A 25713-nucleotide genomic window follows, 5' to 3' on the forward strand; every position below is an offset into this window, starting at 1 on the left:
CCTTTGTTATCAGTAAAGAAAGGATTACATTTTTTAAAGTAACAATATTGACTAGAATCCATATTGAGACAGTATTTCTTTTCACGAGTGGTATGTGTTAGTGCCTTTTTGCTTTATATATATTTTAAAGTAATTCCTTTCATTTTTATGAAAACTATCAAATACACCTTGCTCTTAATTTATGTTGCAATTTGCTTCCATAGTGTTGTAACAGTGAATCCCTGTAACAATGAATTCTATAGTGGCTTCAGAGTCTGGGCTCCCTGGAGGAGAAATGTTTCAAAAGTAAATGGCAGTCCTTCCTCATTATCCTAGATAAACAGAGAGAAGGAAAGCCAATATCCTTGAAGGCAATGGAACTTCTAGGCAGAGTAGCTTATTGTCTCCTGCCTTTCAGGAACCTAAGGGTGGCATTCAACTGATACTTAGAAACCTGATACCCAGGTATCCGTGGCCAGGTCAGGAGCTCTTAAAAGAAGGAAAGAAGAAATTCAAGATTACTCCACTTTTCCTGTCAAGCCATTTCTGTTTTTTTTTTTTGTTTTTTTTTTTTCATAGAACACCTTCATTCTGGACAAAGATATTAGAATAATTCCGACTGTGCTGAGTGAAAGTGGACAAGCTGTCACTAGGCACCCTGGGCTAGTTCTTTAGGATGTTACAGAACAGGGAACAGCAGCCCCTGTGGGTTAGTCTGCTCCTGGTTTTGTCTACCATTGTTAAAAGATAATCTGAGGCGCATTAAAAATGTAGAGTTTCTTTGTGCAAAAATCAATTCAAATTACAGCACCAACCAGGAAGCGGTTAACCAACCAGAAAGTGGTTAGTAGCACCTCACCTGGGGCTCAGGTAGAGACAGGGAAGCAAAGCAAGGGAACGACTGGCCACAGCTTAAAGCCCAGTTGGCTGCTTGGGACTGGTTTTCCTTGGGTTTCAGTTTGGGATCCTTGAGGCATTCACAGGCATAGATTTTGGTTTGCTTATGTGGGCCACAGGGCAATAGAGCCACCGCAGCCAAATGGCCTCTTTGCTTATTCGCTGAATACCAGAAAGTGCCAGGTACTCATAGCACCGGGGAAACCCTGTCTGACACTCCCAGAGTCCTCCTTGTTAAGCTGCCTGGAATTCTTGGCAGGGGTGTTGGCAATACAGGCATATAGGATTATTGTGGAATATTCTTTGGCTTGAAGAGTGCCCATTGACACTCTTAGAAAGCCCAGGAAGCTCTTAGGCAAGACTTTGGCAAAGGAGAGGGGGAGGATTTAATGAAAGAAGTATGAGAAAAAGAGAAAGGGTTAAAGTGAGAGAAAGAGAGAATGTGCGAGAGAGAAGAAGCAAACTGTGTGCCGTGACTAGGAGGGAGGGTGGCAGGCGGGAGTGGCCGAGAGGGACATCACCTGTTACTTGGATGTCAGGTATTGCAGAAGGCGAGTCACCTGGCTGCTTCTGGTCTCTTGCAAGAGCAGCTGTGGGTGGGGTCATTTTTCTTAGGTGGGTCACTGTGTCTCTGAGGACCCTTCCCAACCGTAGTAGTCAGATGGTCTTTATTTGAAGAGATGAGAAGGCTGAGGTTTCCATGGCCCCAAGTGGTCCTCTTGCCCACAAGCCCTGGCGTGTGAGACACCAGGCACCTGCCCCGTTCAGAGCCACTGCACTAAGGGCTCTATTGTGCCGGGGGCCCTGGGAGGGCTGAAAGGGAGAAAAGTTTACGCAAGGTTACATCCTTTGGCCCAATAACAGTGGCCAGTTTGCAAGGTATCTCAGCACAACAGAAATGTCTGCAGGTTTGCCTTCAGGAGCCATCCCTGCTACCCTGGAGACAGGTGCTGGACCTGGGCCCTGGCAGAGGGCGGGCCTCCCTCAGGGAGGTGGGGCGTGGGCTTTTGGACGCTGAGGGACTTTGCAGGAGAAAGCCCTTCCTGCCCACCCCTCCACCCCCATTTATTTTCCAGGGCCTACTTATCTATCTACGGCTGGTTTTAGTATTTTCTGAATGAAGAATGCCTGGCGATTTGCCTGTGGTCCCTACCATGCACATTCCTCTAGAAACAAATGAGCTTTTCTCAAAACAGCCACTGGGAACCCTCCTGAGCCCCAGGCCTTGCTTTTTTATTTTTTAAGTTTTTTAAGCACTTAATAAATTCACAGAGTTTGCAAGTCAAACTACAGAAACTATATGAAATGAATGCAGTAAAAATTTACGCCAGGACTGTCACTGTCTACCCTACTTTCCCCTGCCCCCTTTAGGTCATCATTTTATGTTTCTTGTATTTTCCAGTGGTGTCTTATGGTGATATAACAAAATATGAATCTGTATTCTCTTTCTTTCCTTTTTCGTACAAAGGGAGGGCTACTCAATATATCTGCCCGGCACCTTGATCATTTCCTCCATCTTAACAATACATCTTGGAGATCTTTCCATCTAGCACATGGAGATCCCTCATTCTTTTGCGCAGCTGCGCTGTATGGATGAATGGCTGTCTAACTTCCCCGCAATCCTGTTTCGTTGCTCTCTGACAGGTGAAATGCTTTCTTTCCTTCAGCCTCCGTGGAACACCTGCACTTACCTCCCACCCCGCCCAGCAGCCACAGCAGTGACTCGGAGGGCAGCCTGAGTCCCAACCCTCGCCTGCACCCCTTCGGCCCGCCTCAGGCCCACAGCCCAGCCAGAGCCGCAGTGCGGGCCCCCTCCGCCCTTTCCAGCTCCCCCCTCCTCACGGCGCCTCATGTAAGTATCTGGCTGGCATCTCAGGACATGAGTCCTTCCCGTTCCGTCGCTTGCAGCTTCACCCAGAATTGGTGCCATTCAAGGCCACTTGATTTTTATCCCTGTGATGAGGTTTTTAGTTTTAGTTGCTATAACAGGGTGATAACAACCTTAGAGAACATTTTTAAAGAACTGCCTCTAACCTCGTCCTGTGAACCCAGCTCTCTTCCTTTCTCCTGTGCACGCTTCCAGTTTTTCTTCACATGTTATGTAGCTGTTCGCATGAGGAATAAAACTTGTGTCATTTTTTTCCCTCCTCAAAATTGTATCACAGATATTTACCATCAGTTTGGGCAATCTTTATGACCCTCAACAGGAAATCACTTGTTTTCTAAATAAGCAATCTTTGATGAATTAAAAAATCTCTCAGATTAAATGCTTTGCTGTCTGATGCTCCAGAATAGAATTTTGCTGTTTTTTTGTCTGCAAGTGGAAGATGGGAAGCCATCCCTGGTGTGTAGAGAGCATCTTGCAAAGCTGCATTTTCAGGAGAGCAATCGAACTCATTTCCACAAATAGGGCTCCCAGTGAATCCTCATCCCTCCAAGGCCAGGAAGGCCTAGGGATGTGGGAAATGAATTTTGCACTTTTACTTTTGGTGTTTTAGCTCATGGGGTACTTTCTGGGAAAAGACAGGTGGAGGTTTCATTACTCTTCCCTTTGAATTGTAATCTGGGGTCATAACACTCACATAAGCGTGTCTTCCCCTCCTTGGCTTCCACTTGAAAGTACCCATTTCCTCTCCAGAGCAGAAGGGCATCCTTATCTCTTAACCCTGTACAGGTATTATAACAGGTTCTCCTGCCCTCAGGAGGTCTTTCTCCACTGGGCCCACTTGTTCTGCTTTGATCCTTTTCTGCTTCTTGGTCTGCACAGAAACTGCAGGGGTCAGGCCCATTGGTCCTGACAGAGGAGGAGAAGAGGACCCTGATCGCTGAGGGCTATCCCATCCCCACCAAATTACCCCTCACAAAGTCAGAGGAGAAGGCCCTGAAGAAAATCCGGAGGAAAATCAAGAATAAGGTGAGCCCTGCAAATCCAGACACTTCTGTGAGCAGAGACCATAAGCAGAATTGAGCCTCCCTTCCCAGTGGCCCGTGGTGGGGAACAAGGCTCAGCCCTTCCCTTCCCCTTGGCCAGAAGTAGAGCCACAGTCCCCACTCACCCCTGTTGTCCTCCAGTTCCCCCAGCCATCCTCTGGGTCAGTGGACTCCCACACTGGGTGTGCGTGCTCCTTGGTGTCCAAGATGGTCCATTAAGGGAGGAAAACATTAGCACTCCTGCTTAAGTTAAATTTTTTGAATCTCAACCTTTAAAATTTTTGTTTTATGATGTATATAATATTTCCCTCTAGTAGCTATGTATGTAATTTATAAATCAATACATCATGAGTGCTTAATTTTTTTTTCTTGATTGGGTTTTTGGTAAAACAAAACAAAAAAAACCTGCAGACCACTGTCCAATACCTGAATTCAGCAGTCTCCTAGTCCTAGACCCCTACAATGCAAATCAGGGCAGGTGAGGTTCAGGGCCACGGCTGAGACATGGGCAGAGAAGGGGGATGGAGGCAAAGGGAAGAAGGTAGAGCTTTGTTAGGGCTCTTCCTCTGTGAGCAGGACCATCGGGGCGTTTATATGTGACTGCGCCCACCTGTCTTATGTTATATATAATAGTTGAGCCGGCTGAGCTCCGCAGAGTTGGCATCATCTGTGTAAGGCCCTACTGATGGTCTGTGACTCGTGTGTTCCACTCTCACTTCCGACCCTCTGTCCTTCCTACTGGGGGCCTACTTTGGTGGAAAGTAGGTGAGAGCAGAATCTGGTTGAAACCAGGGAGGACAGAAAAAGTGATTAGTAGATAAGCAGCGGTTAAAGAAATGAGGAGTAGCCAAAAAAGGAGGAGGGCTTTGGTGGTTTCTGTGCCAAGGCTCTCCTCCCTAACATTTGCACATAATCGGGTTACTGATACAGCTGGAAATAAATCCTTTTTTCTCCCCATATATCTTAGATTTCTGCCCAGGAAAGTAGAAGAAAGAAGAAAGAATACATGGACAGCTTGGAGAAAAAGTAAGCCTCCTGCCGAACTCCCTGTGTTCACTGGGCAATATGCACAGAGAAATATGAGAGTGGGAAGCATCTATTGTCCCTGAGAAGCAGATGGAGTCTTCATTCCGGCTGCCACGAAAGCCCGTTGTTTATCAGCTATGTTTTGCCTGCCACCTAGCGGTCTTTAGAGGGAAAGCTTAGAAATATGGCAAGAAGCGAAACGTACACTCAGTCTTAGCAGGCTTTGCACCGTTTCCAACCAAGTTCGTGAAAGTGTTTCCTTTCGAACAAGTGCAAATATGATGTTCCTTCACATTTCTAGAACTCCTCAGAGGAGAGGCAGTGCTAATTAATCAGTTCCCACTGGCCACATTCCCTCACACCCCAGAGAATACAAATGGAATGAAGTAGGTCAGGTTGACGTTATTGATCTTCTGTCCACTGTAATTCATGGTGAGTGACTTTTCGTAAAAACACCTGAAGGCACCTTTTTGTTCTTCTGAATAGTCTGGGATAGCAGGAGAGCTGTAAGAAAAACATTTCTTATGTACAATTTTTTATTTGCCCTAGAAAATAGTTCTCTAGCTGACAAACTAATATCGTTGTAAGATGGAATGAGGCCCCAGACCCAGAGATAAATCTTCATGTGGGTTTGGGGAAAGGAGTGGTTGGTGGAACCTGGCTGGTTCTTGAAGTTCCTGCTGACAGCTCTTACGTTTCTGCCTCCTGGTTTAGGTATTGGTAATTCAGCATTAAGTAGTCCCATTCTGTTCTGTTATCTTCTGTAGGCATGTGCCCAGCCTCTTGGATTCCTTGTCTTGGGATCTGGGTTGTTTTCCACCCCTTGCACCCCGCCCCGGGCCCTTGGCTTCTTGCCTGTCCTTGTGGCCAGGTGTACAGACCTGTGTGGTAGAGGGGGAGAAGTATGAGGGCACTGAGAGCTGTAGGGAGGAAGTGAGGTTGGCATTAAGGCTGGAGCACCTGAGAGAAGTGTATAGTCGGTACCACCCTCTTCATTTTCCATCACTCGTCACTCATTTCTATTTTTTTTTTCTTTTGTCTCCTCATCCTCCTTCCCAACTCAGGTGGCCAAGCTCTTCCCTTCACCTCCCTGGAGCAGCCAATTCCCAGTCCTCCTTCTCTGGACCCCACCTCCCTCCACCCCAGCTCCCCACTGAGCGTTGGCTCTACTGATACGATGAACATTCTTCTTTCTCTTTTGTAGGGTGGAGTCTTGTTCAACAGAGAACTTGGAGCTCCGGAAAAAGGTAGAGGTTCTGGAGAACACCAACAGGTGAGTGTGGCTGGAGGCAGGAGCCGATGGAGGATGGGGACAGAGTGGGGCCAACCCAGGGCCAGAGCTGGGAGAAAGTGAGGTCATACCAAAGGTGTGGTCGTGCCAGGGTGCTGGGGCAGCCATGCTCCACCCACCTGCTCCTGCCACACCCACGTACCTGCACACACGAACACCCCACATGCATGCTCTTTACTTTTCCTAAAATACCTGGGATTGAGAAAGTGGCTGCTTCTGACAAAGGTTATAACGGGGGGTTAAGGAACAGGCCTGGAGTAGAACAAGGCACATTAAGTCTGATTCTTCTGAAAATAACATCAAACTATAGGGCAACAAGGATGGACTTCATTGTCATTCAAATTTATTAATAACTGATCTTATTTAGTGGAAAAAAAGAAGAGAAAACCAAGGTCGTTTTTTTTAACTACTATTTTTAAAAATTAGTTAATTACATTTCAAACCCATCTTAAACACTAACTATAGGACAGAGTGAGTTAACAGCTTCCTCTGCCACTTCCCGTGCCAGGCACTGTATTCAGCACTTTACAGATATTAATTCATCTAACCTTTCAGCAACTCCACGGGGTAGTCCTGTTACTATTCCCTGCACGCAGAGGAGGTAATTGAGACTGAAAAAGGTGAGGTCACACAGTACATGCCAGAGCGGCGTTTGAATGCAGGCAGTCTGGCTCTGGAGCCTCAGTGTAGAGAAACACACTGTGCTTTATCCTGAATCATATGCAAGAGAAGAGGTTAAGGTTTAGGGTTAAGAAATCAGCTTTTGGGGAGTTTCACCAGAACGCACATGTTTATGTATGAACTTGGAGCCCATCTGTGCTTTAAAAATTAAAATGTTTGTTAAGGGATCCTGTTGCTCTTAGTTGTTATAGATCTGACAATTCAAGCAGAGAAAAGTTTTCTTTTAGGTAAGCAAAATATCGCTTAATTATTTTAAGGCTTAGCATTAATGCAAATAACAATTTGGCACTATTAAAGGATCAGGTTAAATCTATTTGCATATTTTTGATGGTAATATTAAATTGGGCTCCCATTTCCTAAATCTTCATGGTTTGTTGCTCAAATGCAGGCTAACCTGGTCCTAAGTTAAAGCCACTATCAATGGGACTATTAGACATTGTGACCTGCTGCATTTCTGGGAACATGCGCTCAGACAGCAGGTCACAAGGGCAGCCGCCTCAAGGGCTCTGCGGACAGATGACCCTTGTAAGTAAACATCCTCTGCTCCGTGTGGTGTCACCTTGATCCCTGAGGAGGAGACGGCTCCAGTTCCACTGCAGGGTTCTGGTTTCACAGTTGTCTTTGTCCATGGCTCTCCTGAGGCCTCCTCCCTTTTTACCTGCACCTTCCCTTTGCCGGAGTGGTTCTCTGGGTCCTGAACCCCCACCAGAGCCCATGTCCATCTGGTTGGCATCTGGAGCAGATAGCGTTCCCATATCCATCTTGGCACCTGCTGCCGCAGAAGCCCCGTGTTCATGAGTGGGGCAAATTCAAGCCATAAATTGGTGAAAAGGGGAAATAACTTGTGAGTTTGGTCCAGGTTGAGGCTCGTCTCGGGGCTCTGGTGTCAGGCTCTCCTGCGGCCACACGGGGGCAGCAGAGGTGCAGCACGAGCTCTGATCAGGGCTTTCCCCGCCCCCCCCACCGCCTGCTCTGGGAAAAGGTCTCCCCCACCCCCAGGCCGACATGCTGTGTCGTATTTTATTAAACTAAAAAAAACCCCAAAAAACTCACACATGTAAATATATGCCCACTGTAGAAAAAAATGAGAAAATACTTTTTAGAAAGAAAAAAAATCACAATCATATCACCCCAGAGATATGTTTACATTTTGGAATCTTTTTTATATATGTATTTATATTATCCATCCTTTTTTCTTAAGAACTTTTTCCATTTAACAGAATCCACCAGACAGTAGATATATATCTATCGGTAGATGTATTTCTACAGAATCCTTATTTCTGTCAAAATTTTGATTAAAAAGCTACCATCAGAGGACCATGGACATAGGCACATCTGATTCCGTATAACAACAATGTGTTCCTCGAATTGCTTTTATCTTTTTAAATAATGGCCTTAGCGATTTACGTCTGATCTTAGTTGTTGTACAATACGAGTTATGGAGACATAAGGCATATTTGGCTTGGGGTCAGCGTATCTCATGTTCTTCCCTGAGAGTCCATGGCAGTTTCCCCTCTGTCTTGTCTTCTTCCCTGACTGCGGGGAACCTTTCCCCAGTCACTCAGCATCTTGGAACCTACACTGAAACAGAAATCTACCTCGTGCTGTTGGTGCTCTGTCCCTTGACTGCCCTGTGTGTCTCCTTCCTCTTCAGGCCTTACCTCCCCTGCTCGACGACCCTTTTGAGGTGGCAATGGCTCATAGCCTATTAATCTGTAATCTTCCCACAGATAATCTTACCAAGGGACTCCTAGGATCATAATTTCTAAGTCCAGCAGCTTTTAATGTGTTTTGGCTTGAGAAGTCAGAAATAGAAGCAGGGCTGCCCTTGCTGAGACTGGGAAGGTGGGCCTCTACCCCCAGCCTCTTCTTCCCGTATTCTCCTCTGTCCCTGCCCAGGGCCTCCCCTTACTCAGAGCACAGAGTAGCAACCAAAGTGACTGTAGTGTAAACCACAGCAGTCTCCTGCCTAACCCAGTCATGAGGAGTTGTTGTTTGGGGCATGTGGTAAGGAGGGACATCCCCTCACCCACGTGAGTGACCCGGTGTTTGAACTGAGCACAGGGCTGGGCCTAATGAACACACACCTGTGTTTGTGTTCCTGTTCCCACTTCTTGGACTATTGTCTGTTGGAGGTAGCAGACAGAGAGAGAAACAACTGCTCTAAGGGGACAGGATTCTGGGTCACCAGCAGTGGGGTGGGAGGCCCTGGAAGCCATTGCCTCATAAGGCATGATATGGCAGGAAGGTCATTTCATCGTTGGCCAAATTTAAGAAAGGTTGTACCTCTTTACCTTTTACCACTTCCATGCTACTCCCTGCAAGGGATTTACACGTCTATCCAGATGAAAATGACTCAATCCTGAATCTTTCGGTTTTTCATGGATTCAGCACCAACCACAGAGCATATCATTGGTTTCTAGGTGAAAAGACCCTTTTATCTAAGCTCAGGAAACTGAAAGAGGATGGAGACAGGAGAGGAGATGATGAGGAAGTCCTCTTAGCTTTCTGCAGCCTTACTACCCCACTCAGCCCCTCAGAGCAGAGCCAGAGCAGTGTGAAAGCACCTTCACACCTCTTCGCTAAGGTGATCCACTAATTGCATGCATCAGGAAATGTGTGAGATGAGAGAGAGCCGGCTTCCCAGGGAGCCATCTTCCTATAGTCCATCAGAAAATACATTTTCACTTACAGAGTCAGGGTAAGGCCTGCGCGTGGCTGTGGGAGGACCCTCCTGGTCCTCGCCTATCATTCCCCTCTCTAAAGCGCAGGCTCTCCAGATGGCCCTGCCCTTGTCTCATTCCAGGGAAACCTCGGCTTGCCTTCTTTATTGCCCTCTTCGGCACAAGTGATACACACGTGCTGCCCAGCCCTGCAGTTTTAGATGTTAGTGACAATGCCCCTCTCATTTCTTACTTGGCCCTCCCACCTCTGTAGGACTGTGAATGCCAGACCCTCTCTTCCAGTCCTGATTTCCAGAGCCTTAGGGGCTTAGACTGGAAATGCATGTTAGAGGTCATCTCATTTAACTGCTAATCAATTCATTTTACAGAAGGGAAAACTGAGGCCTGGTGAAGTTATGATCTTGCAAACATTTAGAGCCATTGATCCTTACCTTGGTTTCTCTTCTGCTTGCCCCTCTGCCTTTTGAGGGCTGCCGTCTTTTCCTGGCACAGGGCTAACTTTAGACCTGAGCAAGAGGGCCTTGTTTTGGACCTTGTGTTTTTGAGGATCCTGGCTCTCCTCTAGCCACCTGCCTCTGTGGGATAAATAGTCAGGAGGACCCAGGGGATGCATCTTTCTGGAGCTCTTAACTTACTCCTTCAGAACGTAATGGTACTTGGACCCTGGAATTCCCTGCCTGAGGGCCTTAGCCATTTTCCAGGGCCTGTGTGGAACTCTGCCCCAAGACTGTTCTCCAGACGGTGGACCAGGCCATCAGAGACCACCCCTTAAGCCAAACGAGCTGGCCAAAGACAGCTCTTTGTGAGGGCTGGGTATGGAGTTTGAACCTTGGTAAGTATATGCCTGCAGTGCTTCACAGTGTGTCCGCTCAGGGATTCAGTTTGATGGATCTCTCAGAAGACGTGAGATTCTTAGGTCAGAGACAAAGGACTTTGTTACTCACAGCACAGCAAGCAGTGTGAGCATCAGTGTATTTGCCTAGGTTCTCCCTGCCCCCAGGCTCTGTCATGGATCTGAGTGGACGCTGTGCTCTCGAGCAGGTTTGTGTCACAGCTAAGGAACCCTGAGCTTGAGGAATCTGCTATTTTTAGATCAAGCAGCAAGTAAGTCTGCTTTTTGCCCGAAGGGAGACATTACCTCATCTCTCAAGGTTGCCATCTTCAGAAACAGCCCATGTTGTGGCTGATGGAGAAGAGTGGTCAGGGCCTGGCAGTCCTGGCACATCAGTAAAACATGTAGGAGCACAGGAGACTCAAGGAAGACTGTTCACCAGACTGGTGTGGGGCAGAATCAGGCGTGGGAAGAGAAGGTTGCAGGCTGTAGCCTGGGGTAGTTCTGCCCATCCCATCCCATTTTGGTGAGGATTAATGGAGAGCCCAAGAATTCTAACATAAACCTGGCCTTGGAGCGAGTTCTAGGGAGCAGGTTTTGGGGGCATCTGTGGGCAGAGTCAGCCTGGCTTGGGGTAGGTTGGATGAAGAGAAACCGTAAGATATGTGGTATGTGGGCCTCATCTGTGCTGTCCCCAGACCTCAAGACAGAGGAGACAAGTGTGTCCTGACATGCATCTCTATTCTTATCAGAAATGAGAATTCTTTAATTTTCCTCTTTGAAAACGTCCTAATTTTCCTCTTAGTTCTACAGGCATACCCCAGAGATAGTTCCACTTCTGAGTAAGGTGTGTTACAAGATTTGATGGAAAGTATGTGTAGAGAGGGCCTGATTTAAAGATCCCAGCCCAGCAAGTAAATGAGAACCACCAGTGTATTCTTTTTCCCAGGTCCTGGCTACCCGCCCTAGAGGGCCATTGGGTACCTGAATGTCTGCAGTAGAACGTGCAGTCACTGCGCGATGATTTGCCTTCTCTCTTGCCCTGTCTCCTTCTCATAACTAGAGGAAACCAAAGAAGACAAAATTAAACCAAAGGACAAAGAAAACACATGGGGCTGTTGACACATTTCCCAGTTATTATGAGTGTGTCTCACACTCTTGGCTACTTTTGAATGTTTTGCCCAATTTCTTCTGATATGCCTCCCAAGATACTGAGTGATTATTTTGGGCAAGGCTGGCAGCTGCCTTCGATTGCTCTTTTGCAGGAAACTATAAGAGGACAGCCACTAAGTTTATTTTTACAGCTCACCACAGGACCAAATCCACATTTTCTATCGAGTGTTGGACACTCCAATTTAACATGTTGTGAAAAATCTCTTGGCCCAAATAAATATGTTTGCTAAGAGAACTCCTTTCTCTAAATCGAGACCTTGCTTCCAGAAGCCCAAGAATCCATTAAGCCATAATTAGCCGTGATAATCACTGATTATTTAAAATACAGTAATAAAGGAGTTTATAGTGGGCTTTGAATGCCCTGTTGGTTGACTCTTTATAGCTTTAGTTAGAAAATAATTCCTCCATTTCATCTAATGGCTGCTTTTCCTTCAGCCAGCCCTTTGTGCAAACAGGGTAACAGCTGCCGTCCATGCTCCCAGTGCTGCGGAGAGGGGTCAGGGAGGGGACCACATCATCTCAGGCCAGCACCAGCTCTGAGATCCTGTAAAGACGGCTGGCTTCATCTGTCATCCGTGGAAAGCAACAGAACGCACTCTCCAAAGGTGTCTTTACTTCAACACACAGAACACCTCAGGAGGGGGCGTTATCTCTTTGTTCTGTGGGCTGATGAGGTCAAAGGGATTAACTTTGATTAGCTGCCTGAACTCAGGACTCCGGTAACTTGAGTAAAGGCATACAGTAGGGGACTGAAATCTAAACTAGAGTTTCTTTGCCTTGGGAATCCCCAGTTCCAGTACCAGCTGAACAATCCCAAAGCCATGGCATCAGCAACTTTGGTGTCTAAGAGGACAAGTCTGCGTGTTTCCTTTTTCCTAAACAAAGCTCGATTCTTCCGTCACTTGCGCTCTGTCTTCAGTATATCCCGAGATGTGCCAGGAAATGCTCACTTGTCGTCACTGTTTTATTTGTATGTTTATCACTGTGACTTTGCTAGGAGGTGTCCCATTGCCACTGGACCGAGTTTTATTGTGGCTCTTCCATCTGTGGCTTGTTCCCTGTTGACAGTAATCTTTTCATATCCGATGGCGGACATGTCTCTTGGTTGAGCTGTTGTCAATAGGAAGTTAATGATATTGGATTTAAGAAAAATCAACTAAGAATTGTATTAATTTTATGAAGTTATAGATTCGGGTACCATATTGTACTGCATTGGAAAATACATGAGCTATGGATTCAGGCTTTGATTTACATCCTTGGTGTTCAACTTACTGGTTATGTATCTTTGGGACAATTACTTAGTCTCTCAGTAGATGAAATTCCTCGAATGCAATCAGTGAGCTCTCACTCCCTGATAATTTTCTTTCCTTATGATTGAAATGAATGTTTCCATTGGATAAATGTAGATGAATTTCCCAGACTTTATCAGATCATAGAAATCTGTTCGGATTGTAGGGGTGGGTGAGCTAACCCACTCTCCTGGGGTGGAATCTGTGTAGGTGACTGATGGGACCTTCTGAGAGTCGTCATTTCCGTCACCAACTTCGTTCACCTTCACGAATCCCCATAGGAGAAGCGGCAGTGAACAGCACATCATAAATCACTGGGTTTTTCCACCAAAACTTCAAACTAAAAAAAACCCACTATTTTAAATCACATGTTTGTTCATCTTAAAGAGTTATATTATAAACTGTGAGAAATCAGGGACCATTAAACAACCATTTTCATTTACAGCAGATTCAGAGCATAATTATCTTTGAGTTTGGAGAGGATGTGCCGCCCAATGCGAAGTAAAATGCCCCGCAGCAGGAAGCCTTTCCTGCTCGCCCAGCCAGTCTTAAATGATGCATCCAACTTGCAGCATGTTGTACCTATAGCTGAGGGTCCCGACCTGAGCCTGCGGCATTCTACCATTGGGCTTTCTGTGCGTCTAGCCTGTTAGAGGTCTGTTTTTAGTGGGGGGACCATGGAGCCTCTTCACCTTAGAAGGGGGTGCCAGGCCCCGTGACCTCAACCAGGAATTTGAAGGGAGCAGTGGTTCTGAGGTTTGTGTGAAATTGGCTTTCTTGGTCATTCATGCTCCAAAGACTCAGCAAGGGGCAGTGAATGGGCATGGAGGACGTGTGGCGTGGTTATGGATACATAAGAACTGTTGGTAAAATCTGGATATGGTGGTTTCACTTTAAAAACACCTTAAGACTTTGGAGCAAAAATAAATGGCTTTGGTAACATCTGGAAACTGCAGCCGGAAAAGAGAAATGCCCCCCACTCATGCACAGAGCACAGTTGAACTTCATTCAGCTCTTAGGGCTGCCAGCCTGGGCACAGAGCCATGTGGGAGTTGAGGTGCCCTGCAGAAGTGGTGGCCATCACTTCTCCACAGGGCCCTTCAGCAGGCACCAAGGGACAGGGCGGCCCCTTCCCATAGCTGAGCAGCAGGGAAGCCCTTATTAATCAGCACCGCAGGAGGAGTCCAGGAGACCAGGAAAAAGTGTTCCTGCCCCGGGGTCAAACACCGGCCTTATCTGTGGGCTCACCTGCATATCTGCACAGGATTTCCAGAAGTAAGGTGGGGAGAAGCCAGCGAGGGCTTTGGGGCTGGCCTTACAGATGGTGGTCAATTGGTGGGTGCGACAGCCAGTCAGATCCCAGCTCCAAGAGAATGAATGCCTCCAGGATGGGGGTGTGCATTAGGCCTCAGTTTTGGAAAGGCAGCCATGCCAGCAGGTAAGCAGGGTGTGCTTTTGGGAAGTCCTGGGAGGAGAGAGAAAAAGGTTATGAGGAACAAAACTTGTAGCACTAAATAAATGGGCATTGAGTTGCAAACTTTATTTTCCCAGCTTGACTGAGTGAGGTATAATTGACAAGATTATAAGATGTTTAAAGTGTACATGATGCTTTGATATACTTCTACCTGGTGAAAGGGTTCCTCATGTCCAGTTAATTAACACATCCATAACCTTCCATGTTTACCTTTTTTTAACTTTGGGAGAGTGCATTTAAGTTCTACTCTCTGAGCATGTTTCGGTTATACAGTACAGTGTTGCCAACTATAGTCACCATGTTCTACGTTAGAAACTCTGATTTGATTCACATAACTGAAAATTTGTACCCTTTTACCAACTTCTCCCTCTTTCCCCAAACTCCCAGTTCCTGGCCACCACTTTTCTACTGTTTCTATGGGTTTGACTTTTTTCTTTTGAGATTCACATACAAGTGAGGCCATGCGGTGCTTGTCATTCTCTGCCTGGTTTATTTCACTTAGCACACTGGCCTCCGGGTTCCTCGATGTTGTCACAAATGACAGGATCCCTTTAAGCCGAATTTAAAGTGTGGTCATGCTATTGGTATTTCTCAGGCTTGAGTAACGTACAGAACGGTTAAAGGACATGTTGCTCAGATACACATAAACATAAACCAGGCCTAAACTACACGTGACTATACTTCTAGATAACCATAAAACAAAAAGACACAACTAAGTATTAATAAGACTTCTGTTTTATTAGAATTTAAATTAATGACACCAATTAATGGGACAAATGATTTTGTTTTGCTTCAATTAAAATCGCCACGCTAGGAAAACATGGCGTAGGTGAGCCCACACAGGGGTTTGTGAGTCCAGAACCCCTTGCTGCGTGTGCGGTGGGCTGCTCTGGTCCTGCCCCACTCTTAGCCATTTAACTGCTGAACGCTGTTTCATTCTGGGCCCAACCTGCCCTTAACTGGCTTAGACCCAGAACTCGTTTCATTGGCACTTGTCAGGGCACACTTTGCAAATGCCAGGAAAGCCTGCTATTCCTTCTGCTCTTGAAAGCTATTCAGGAGAGAGACTGTGGCGAGAGGCAAGCTCTCCATGGAAGCCCTGAATTCTGGAAATGAGTGATTTGCTGATGTTTTCCAGTTGAACTTCTTTGGCTTTCTAATGTTACATCACAGCATGGCTTTTTTGAAAATCTTTGAGACTGAAGAAAAAGCATCTGTTCATAAAATCTTTCCACTTCGCTGTGTGCATTCTGCTTGAGGAAAAGGGATGAGGCGAGGGGGGGCTTCAGCTCTTCCCGCCGCTTACGCAGCCTCTACCCCAGAGGCTTTAGCTCAGGAGGGCATCCTGTAAGAGCCTCTTCCATGGCTTGCGCTGTTCCGAATTTGCAGAGAAGTTCACCATCTGCTCTTCCTGCGACCCGATGTCACACAGAGCAGAACAGACTCTTCTCTTCCCAAACCCTTCCTTTTTATGGGTATGCATAGTTGTCCAATTTTAGGGATAGAACAGCTGCATTTTTACCCCTCCTTTCTGTCTCTTCCTGGAGAAAGATCAGAGTCTGTAGTGAGGATGGTTTCTGAGACCGCTGGCTCTGAGTGTGTGTCCAGTGCAGCAGGCTTCTCTGCTCTTCCATACTTTGCTTTCATTGCTGGCTGGTGAGCCTTCAGCCCCATGGCTTGAAGAGCCCCTGGCTATCTGCCTCTCTGCTATTCTCGTTTTTCTCTTTCTCTTCAAATCTGCTCACTGATACTGTTGTCACCTCCACCACTGGCCCGCCTTCAGTTCTTGCCCGACAGGCCCTCTCCTCCTTACCTTTCTCCTCTCTTCCATTGTGTTCAGTGTCTCTTTTCTCTTGGGTGAATGAGTTCTTATGTCACCCTCTCCAACCAATCAGAATGTTTCTTTTTCCTTTTTGTTTCTTCCTCACTGGTTGACAGACATATCCCCGCATGTCGGAGATCATTCAGGGTGCTCACTTCCTACTCAGAACAGCACAGTGAGTGCACAAGCTGGTCAAGTAGGCTGATTTTGAGCCCCGGGAAGCTCTGCAGCAGTGGTGCTGGGGGGCACTGGTGTCCATGTCTTCCTCCAAAGGGAACATTCCCGTGGTCCTGTGTTCAGTTCAGGCACAAAGCCACAGCAGCGTCCGTGCAGCACAGGGGCAGAGATCACCCGGAAGCTTTCTCTTGTCTCTCAGACTCCCTTCATGTTGCGTTGTTGCATTTGCAGAACTCTCCTGCAGCAACTGCAGAAGCTTCAGACTGTGGTGATGGGCAAGGTTTCTGGTACCTGCAAGCTGGCTGGCACGCAGACTGGCACCTGTCTCATGGTGAGTCCTCAGGACAGCACAATAACTGCCCTGCCCACCTCTAATCCCCAATCTCTCCCCACCTGGCCAAGGCCCAGTGCAGCAGGGCTACAGGAACCACTCGGCTCACTCTCCCATGGTTTCTGGGCTGTGGTGTTTCAGCGACTGATGGATAGGTGCAGTTGGCTGGCCTTGATGGAGGGGTGTCTGTCTCCCCTGACCTCCTGCGCGTTGCAGGTCTAGAGGTTTTCTCTGTGGATCTTGGAATTGACAGCTCCCTGTGTCTCTCCTCTTCCTGCAGGTCGTTGTGCTGTGCTTTGCGGTGGCATTTGGCAGCTTCTTTCAGGGCTCTGGGCCCTATCCTTCTGCCACCAAGATGGCTCTGCCCAGCCAGGACTCCATACCAGAGCCGTACACAGCCTCTGTCGGTGAGATAATGCCCAGCAACTCGGGAAGCATGTTGTGTCATTGCTGGGCAGCTTTCTGAAGGGTGTCTGGTGGGAAAGTTCAGTTTTTAAGAAGTGGTAGAAGTATGACTTTTCCACTGAAAGGAGGGAAGTGGGACTGCAGGATCTGGTGTCCAGGCTGCTCGGTCTCCTCTTGTGCCCCTCACCCCTGGGCTCAGGCACCGCTGGCAGTTCTCTACAGCTCGGCAGAGCAGAGTCCCAGCTGTTGCTCTAGACTGTGTCCCCCTGGCAAATTCTGATGGGTCCCTTCTGAGTCCTGGTAGGGGGGAGGGAGGTGGCTTTGGGGGAGAGGGGCAAGGGGAGCATTAAGCTTCTTATGACCTTTTAAAGGAATTCCTGTGTCCCTTTACTTCTTCCACTCAGGTTCAAATTCCTGTATGTTATCATCATGAGAATTTATAAAACAGTCTGACTCACAAAATACTATGCCCAAGATTTAGAGCATTTGGAGACTCAGGTAGTTAGGTAAGAAGCGTGTGACATTCTCACCTACGTCAGTGGTCTCGTCTAAGTGTGTAGGAAATAAAGAGGTGGTAGATAGGGGTCATGATATATACGCTGACACACATGCACACTAATGAGAACAAGTGTGAGCTCGTGGGTACTGGATTTGTTCAGAAAGGTCTGCGGTCTTTACCACCTGCCAGGTTATGACAGAAATGCTAGCGTTTTAACCAAATGATTTCAGTGGTCTCTTGGGGGGAATTCTTTTTTTCCTTAAGGGGCTGTATCTCTAGACCTCAGTGGGAGCATAGGTTCTGTGTTGGAGAAATTGCTGCGGAGCCATCCAGCTTCACAGCCATCCTGTAAAACAAGAGACTGTCTCCGTTGTTTGATTTCTGGCTTTGGCTTTGTGTCTTCTCTCCAGTTCCTAAATCAAAATGCTCTTTTCTGCCCTTGTACCTTCTCTCCATACTCATTGCAAATTCTTCTTATTTTAGCTGGGTCTGGTCATCTCCATGCATGTGATTTCATTCTCCATGAATTGTTTCCCCCAGATGGTTATGGGTGGGCAAGGAGGGGAGTTTTATTTTCAAAGCAATGGGGGTGGCAGTTTGCTTTGTGTTTATTTGCTTTTCTATTGTTCTCCCAGCACTGTGTAATTGGTATAATTTTTCAATGCACAAAACTCTGAAACCCTGATGCCTTAATGGAAAGCCGGCTCCAGCTGGCACCCTCAGTCCTGGGCAATAAGAAGCCATGAGTTGTCGTGTGCTCTGAACCCTGGACGTGGAATGAGGGGATGTGGGGTGCCCTGGGGTCTCCCCCTAACACTGCCACTTTGCTCTCTCCTCAGTGAGATCCAGGAACCTGCTGATCTATGAGGAGCATTCTCCTCTGGAAGAGCCGGCCAGTCCCGCCTCGGCTGGGGAGCTTGGGCGCTGGGACAGAGGCCCCTCCCTGCTCAGAGCATCAGGGTTGGAGTCCAGGCCAGATGTGGATCTTCCGCATTTCATTATCTCAAATGATACCAGCCTGGAGAAGGCCGTGTTGTTGGAGCTGCAGCAGCACTTGTGAGTCAAGTAGACACAGAGTCAACTCCTCTCATGTGCGGTGACAGTTACGAGCCAGGGACCTGGGATGGGGCTGTGGACTGTGTTAGCTGAGGCCTAGTCCAGCTCCTCAGCTGGTTCAGGAACTATTTCCAGGCCTGGGGACTCTGGAGAGTCAACCGCTTGCCAACAGCTGCCCTTAGCAGACACTGGGGAAAGACGCAGGGTGAGCCCCACTCCCCAGCCCCCGTGTCAGCAACATCACTGGGAGCCATCAGTGGTGGCCCCAAGAAGTGGGGAAGGGCTTGAGTCCCTTCCTCACTATCTTCATCTTCCCCTCCAAGCCACATAAGTAAAAACACAGCCAATAACAGCAGTGCACTTTCTATGCAAACGCAGCTTCAAGACACCTTCTCCAACTAGACACATGTCTATGTCATGCTATATGTCAATATACAGTTCCATGATTTATATGTAAATAAACATGCATTAATGACCGCTATATATTTATATTGAGGGATGCTATTTGAGAGGCACTATGCATATCCATGTTTCCATATGAAAATAATATATTTGGCTCCAGTTCTCCATGAGTTGTTCTCCTTAGATAGTTTTCAGGAAAAGTCCTCTTGTAAACAGAAAGGCTTATGTGCCGGCCAGGTATTCCGCTGGGGAGGGTCCTGGCAAGGAGGACCTGCATCTCGCTCCTGGTTATGGTGGTGTGGTTGGTTATCTAGCTGAACTCTGCCCCTGTCACCCCCAGAAATGACGCTCTCCTCATGTGAGTGGGAGAGATTCTGTTTCAAGTTTTTCAGCTTTCTTCCCCTAATGCTGTGGGAGAAGGTTCATAATTATATATACTTATATATATTTCATTATACATGCATATTTAACATTTATTAGCACTCACTATTTTAAGCATTGTGCAAATATGATATATAAATCTTTTAAATACTTTAAGAGATTAGCACTATTATTATTCCCATTATAGAGAAATTGTAGAGCTGCCACTGAGAGTTGTTGAAGACCCACCTGCTTAATTACTTGCCTCATGACACAAGTCTTCTCTCCTCTTAGTTCAGCTGTTCAAGGCCACATCGAAATCCCCCGTGTTCTGGAATGTCTCCCTGAAACCAGAGCCCTCACAGCCCTCCTATGAATGTCTATAGACTTTCTAGGCTATTACATGATTTAATAACATATTTAGATTCTGTTCTATATTTATTGTTAATTCAGGTTAGTTTTTTTTTAAATTTGGATTATTGGCTATTCTAGCCCTGATTCTGCCTTTAGTGTTATTTTCTCCCTCTCAGATCTGACATAGGGATAACCATCCTCAGTAAATACATTAACTTAAAGTGATTTATAACAAATCAGTATCAAACGTGTTTGTCCTGAGTTGGGAGGTTTCCTCTTCGGGGGGGGAAGAAGGTGGGAACACGGCCCAGTGGAGAGGCTGGTAGCTGGAGACTCTGGGGTCAGAATGGCTACGAGGTGGGAGAAAACGAGAACCAGCCTCGGGCCAGCCCATAAGTTGCCATCGTGGAATGACTCTTACTACCAAGTGCGAGAGAATCACAGTTGGTAATCGGCGGCTGAGGCTTCTCTTTCCTTTTAATGCCTTTACAGGGTCAGCACCAAACTGGAGGGAAACGAAACGCTACAAGTTGTAGAAATCGACAGAAGAGTGAACGCCACCTTCTAGAGAGGCTGGCCCCGACTCCCTCTCTCTCTTTGCTCTGCTTTTAAGTCCCCAAACCACCTTTGTCGTAAGCTTTTCCTCTTTGCTCCCCGATCTGGGCAAGGACGTGGATGAGCAGTTGTGGCTCTGGCTGGGAGGACAGCCTGGGACTCCCACCTGCAGTGAGAGAGCTCTTCCCTCCACCGCGCGGCCCTCCCCGCGGAAAGAGCCCGGTGTCTCCCCTGCTCTTCGCTTACTGCCGTAGGAAATTACCTGAGGGTCTGGGTGGGACAAGCAGGCTTGCTTCTACTGATAGTGCCAAAAAGATGCTGCCTGATTCTCACTTGTGGGGTGTGACTCTTGTGCATTTGAGACCCCACACGCTAGCCACAAAAGTACCAGGATGCCTGTTGGGATCTGGCAAACCACTGATTCATGTCCTGCTTTCCTCAGCCTGGGTCTCCAGTGTGCCCACTCACTCCAGCCCCAGAAGTGCTGGGGCATCCATGAGCACTCCCTGCCCCTCTGCCCTTTATGAGCCCTTGCGGACTGTCCTCCCCGCACTGGAGCGAGGGCTCCCCTTCATATTCTCAGGCCGCAAGTGCAATGCCTGAAAGAGTCAGGCGTTTCTACTCCAGGCGAACCCGCCCCATCTTGTTGCTTGTAGGACTTCCTTCCCCACAACCTGTGGCCCCACATACCCATAGTTCCGCCTCCCCGGCTTCTCCTCCCCACTTGTAAATAGTATTTATTAGCTTGCTGAGGCTTCCCACTAGCAACCACAGTGAAGAGATCCGACGCCTCCCTCTAAGCCAGCAAAGTTTTCTGTTGGCCTTTGCAGCTAGGAGGGTACCCCTGCCTCTGGGATCCCCATTCCTCCAGACCACGTTATGTCTGGAAGCCTATAATTATAGTTGGGAAGTCCCCTTAAACATGTGTCCTCCTATGCAGTGAACTCAGAGGGAAAGACGGAGCAATGCCATGCTCAGGTCTGTGGCTCTGTGGCCCAATGCCTTTTCTAACCTGTTCTCATAAGGGAAGCCCTGACAGCAGGAGTCTTGGACAGCCTGGTGTTTCCAACCTGCCCCTGGCCCCTCCTCCCTGCCTCCCCCTACACTTTCTTTACCACCCCCCTTTTCTACTTCAACACAGGAGGGCAGGCCTGAGGACTGGGGCTGGAGTAGGGGACTTCGTGTGCCCACAGTCTGACCTTGTGTGGTAAGCTTTGGCTACTTTGCAGCTCACCCAAAGAGATACAACCTAACTCCCCAACCTCCTTTTTTTTTTTGTAAGGATTAAAAGTAACCTTTGTAGCATAAAAAAAATCTTTCCTCTTTCATACAAGAAATGGAAATTGCCTTTTTATTGTATAATGTAGAAGATTCCTCTTAAGTGTTTTTCCCTAGCTTGTAAAAGATTTTGTGTAAGAAATTTGCTTACATTTTATATTTTATTTTTAGTAGTAGCTGAAGGGGCTTTGGCTTTAACTTCTCCCTCTCCCTCTCTCTCTCTCTCACCTACATTGTCATTGGCACCTAAGAAGGATTAAGCCTGCACCTGGGCCTTCCATTCCAGACCAGATATGAGCTTTGGTGCCATTAACTTTTGCCATCATAACTCATGAGCAGATGCTCACCTTGTCTGCCGAGGTGCGCTTGGGGCTCGCTATGCCTAATTCCTCTCTCCGCTCCTGTGATGACAGAGTTACAGACTGGGAGATGGCCACGTTCATTGTCTGGGCAGCATTGAAGCTGCACCGGGACTGCATGGCAGCCCTGGAGAGGCACAGCCCCCCCCCACCCCCCGTCCCTCGCCATGGCCAGAGAGGGTTGCCAGCATGCCCTCTGCACCAGCTTCTCTCTGCTCGCTTCTCTCCTCTTCCTCTCTGGATCCTCCTGGGCCTGGCTGGTGTCTCGTCACCATGGGTGACTGCTTACCCATTCTTCTCTTTAAAATGTCACGTAATTATCAGGCACAGGCAGCCGGTGGGGCCTAAGAAGGGCAAATGAATGAACTCCGGTGGTATTTGGACAATGAGGGAAAAAAGGTTTCACATTTAAGGGCCGAAGTGTGAGAATGAGTCAGCCTAGCCACCTGCCGCAGCGGAACCAGATCAGGTTGTTAAGGCTCCTGGACTGGCCAAGTGGAAAACCTGCTCTTCTGAATGAGGAGGGGGAGGGGAAAGGGCAGCGGACTTGAAGCTCCTGTCCCTGGTGCCTTGAGGATTTTATTTCTCCCTGACCTACGCTTGGTTGAATTCACTCTCCAGGCCTCCAGACAGCAAGCCTCTGCCTCTGGAACCCTTCTTCCAGAACTGAATCTCTATCAGATTACATGATACATCAGCTTGAGAGCTCAAATGGTCATATGTTAAGGGGGTTCCGAGAACCAGTATGGCCACTGTCTGAGACAGACCTCTGCCCGCCTCTCCCTGCTTGAGAGACTAGAGGCGGCTGACCAGGTGTCCTTTGGGAGGGTGGAATGAGGTCAAGAGGACAGAGGAGTCGGCTAATAGCAGGTTGGCTCCAAGTCATTAATGTAGGCGTGCACGTTTTGTGTTCGAGGGTCAAGCCCGGAGCGTCAGTCCCTCAGAGAGTCAGTCAGGCCTGCTCAGCCCTGAAGGTGCACAGTGGCAGACACTGGCTTCCAGACTTCAGTTTCGAAAAATACAAGACAGTGCAATCACAAAGGATAACTATGTTAATTATAAACATATATTAGTTCTATTTTTTATCATGTAAACAGGTTTTCCTCCATTTTTCTGTTTACCCTTCTGAAGGAGGTGTCTTGCACATATTCGGAGAACAAACATATTTTACTGGATGAGACCTGAGTAAACCAGACACCCCAGCATGGCTGTTTTGCCATCTCTCGACTTGGCGCTTAGAAATGGGCACCAGAGATGAGAGGCCTCAGTACCAGCTCTAAGGAAGAATGTCTTTGAAGTGTTAGGACACGGGAGCCTGGCTCATATAGAGTGTTACGTAAAATTCTGGCAGCTGAACTAGATTGCTCCCTTTGGGCAGGAGGTAGGGATGAGCTCTGACACCAGCGTGGGCAAAATTAGGTAAGCTTTTTGTACATTTGTAAGTCATTTTGATTTGAAGACTCAATTTAGAGATTGTGAAAGCCGCTTTTCGCTCAACTTATATTACAAACCACCATCAATGCCACGTTTTTTCTTCCTAAATCTCTCACATTAGCCTGAATCCCATGTGCCCACAGAGCTGGGGCATGGAGCTGACTTGTCTTCATTCTGGCAGTCAGTGTTCAGAATTTTGGTCACAATTGTTTTATTAACAATTTTCAGCACTTCCTGCTCAGACCAAGCAAAACCACAAAGACAGAAGCAGAGGCCTTTCAGGGCCAGCTCCCCTGAAAACATACGTGTCACGTGGGGTGGAGACTGCCCGTTCCCTGCTGAGGAAACGGACCATCCATGCTGGCCTTGCTAACGTGGGGCATTGGAGATGGAGAGGAAGTTTTGCAGCCTCCGCATCTGCCATGAGTCACTAGTTTGGTACTGCTGAATCCAGTCTTTGGGAAACATTCATTAAAGACACCAGCACTCCTGGGTGTGTGCCGGTGGGGCCTGTGAAACCGTTAGCAGGTGGTGCTCTACTGAGACTCATTTATTTGAATGCTTTTCAGCTGAGACAATAAGGGGGCCCTGCTAAGAGGAGGCCCTCTGTGGGCAGAGTGAGCAGAGAGGGGGGCTGGGGGCGAGCCAGCAAGAGTTCAGATGTTTCATCCATCCATTCATTCATTCATTCAGCCAGTCAGCCAGTCAGTCGTAGGACTTTTCAGTGTTACTGAGGAAGAGTACTGTATGTACTGTATGTGGGCGCTTGGGAATATTGGAGAATAAGACGGCTGAGGACATTTCATTAGTAATTATTCAAATGACATAAGTGCTAGGTCTCAGTCTCTGTGTCTCACACACACACACATATTCATCCCTTGTCTTAGACACTTGTTTGTGCCTTAAATGTGCCTTACATGTGAATCCAGGATGACTGGGGACTGCCTTGTCCCTAGGTGATTTTATGTATAGCCTTGTATTAGATCGAAGTGGGTGTGGGGAAAGGACTTTTTCCAAAGGCTCCAAAATAGTTCCCTAATAGTGAGCTGTGATCAGATTTGCACATCAGGGGTAAAGAAATAGGGTTATGTCCATTAGGAAAGTCCCATTTTGTGGAGGTGCAATCACATCTAAAAATGGCCAGCTGAGATTAAAGGTATACATCCTCCTCGCAGAACATTTTCCGGGTGCCAAGGACCTGGGCCATTTGAGGATTACTGCTCGATGCCTATGTAGCCAAAGGCTCAGCACTCACCACAGGGAAAATCTAGGCGTTGTTTCATTCTGTTGTCTGGGGCAACATAAAATTCAGGAATGCTTTATTTTCATCTTGGTTTCAAGAAGGAAGGGAAATAGTATTTCTTGAGCACTTACTAAGTGCTGGGTGCTATGCTAAATAGATTTTGTTTTTTAATTTTATAGAGAAAACAAGGGCAACTGATTACTATAAAATGGATAAACAACTAAATGATGCGGGAGTTCACTGTGTGGAGTGGGTGGACCAGATTCCTTTCTGTGAACACAAGTTCTTTGAACAGGAAGCATAGCGTCTGTTCCCTGCGCTGGCTTGGCTGAGCAGTGTCCAGTTTTTTGCGTAGGTTCGTCCAATCTTCTGTGAGTTCCAGCCAGCAGGCTTTGCATCCTGGGAAAGAAAAACTGGGGTTTTAGCTCAGTTTCTCTGCTCCTGTCCTTTGCTCCCCAGCCGTGTAAGAATATGAACTTTTTGCACCATGGACTCATGGCCTACACTGCTGAGAAAGTCTCCTTTCAGATAAAATGCTTTATGAGTCTATGGGAAACCATCCCTCTTTGGCAAATTGTGAGCAACCCTTTTTAAACAACGCTGAGCAGACCTAGGACTATGAGCGACTATAAGCTTTAATGTCTATTTTCCTCTGTTTTTAATAGGTTGTATAGACCAACAGTGTTTAAGATTAAATACATTGAGTCTATTATCTGTTGTATTGTTCTGTTTTCTAATGGCTTTTTATTCTTTATCATAGCTAAATAAATACAAAAAAAAATGTAGGATACTTGAATTTAGTTTGGAAAAAAATGAATTGAAATTACTATGCTTTTGTATTTCCATTTCTTGCAAATAAAAATATGTTTTTCTTAAATAGTAAAATGTTGTCCCGTCTTTAAAATCCTGGTAATCTGGTTTTTGAAGCATTTTGCTTTTTTATGGATGCCTAACCATTCTTTTCTGATTATCTAGTCAAATTGAAAGAAGAACCTCAAACCAGCAATTTGTACATTATCCAGTACCGAATCCAAATCTCAGTTGGAGGAATATTGAGAAACGTAATTGTTCTCTCAGTCAGTTACAGGAAGAAAAACAGCATTGTCTAGAGATTTATGCTGCCTGACTGCTATTTTTGTTGTCTCCTGCAACTATTTGCTAACGAGGCTTCGGGACTCTGT

At 47.0% G+C, this 25713-nt stretch overlaps 1 protein-coding gene across 1 annotated transcript in view; it reads left to right on the plus strand.

Annotated features, from left to right (window-relative positions):
- CREB3L2 (cAMP responsive element binding protein 3 like 2) overlaps positions 1-25417 on the plus strand; it is a 111952-nt gene extending 86535 nt beyond the window's left edge. The window contains exons 5-12 of the mRNA XM_017668152.3: positions 2544-2728; positions 3644-3790; positions 4775-4833; positions 6038-6106; positions 16488-16587; positions 16868-16994; positions 18331-18547; positions 20156-25417. Coding sequence (XP_017523641.2) covers positions 2544-2728; positions 3644-3790; positions 4775-4833; positions 6038-6106; positions 16488-16587; positions 16868-16994; positions 18331-18547; positions 20156-20231 — 980 coding nt within the window. The 3' untranslated portion in view covers positions 20232-25417. The remainder of the gene's footprint in view (positions 1-2543; positions 2729-3643; positions 3791-4774; positions 4834-6037; positions 6107-16487; positions 16588-16867; positions 16995-18330; positions 18548-20155) is intronic.
- Positions 25418-25713: the final 296 nt, after the last annotated feature.

The sequence above is a fragment of the Manis javanica genome, chromosome 6 (genome assembly GCF_040802235.1).
Source record: "Manis javanica isolate MJ-LG chromosome 6, MJ_LKY, whole genome shotgun sequence".
In the NCBI taxonomy this organism is placed as follows: Eukaryota; Metazoa; Chordata; class Mammalia; order Pholidota; family Manidae; genus Manis; species Manis javanica.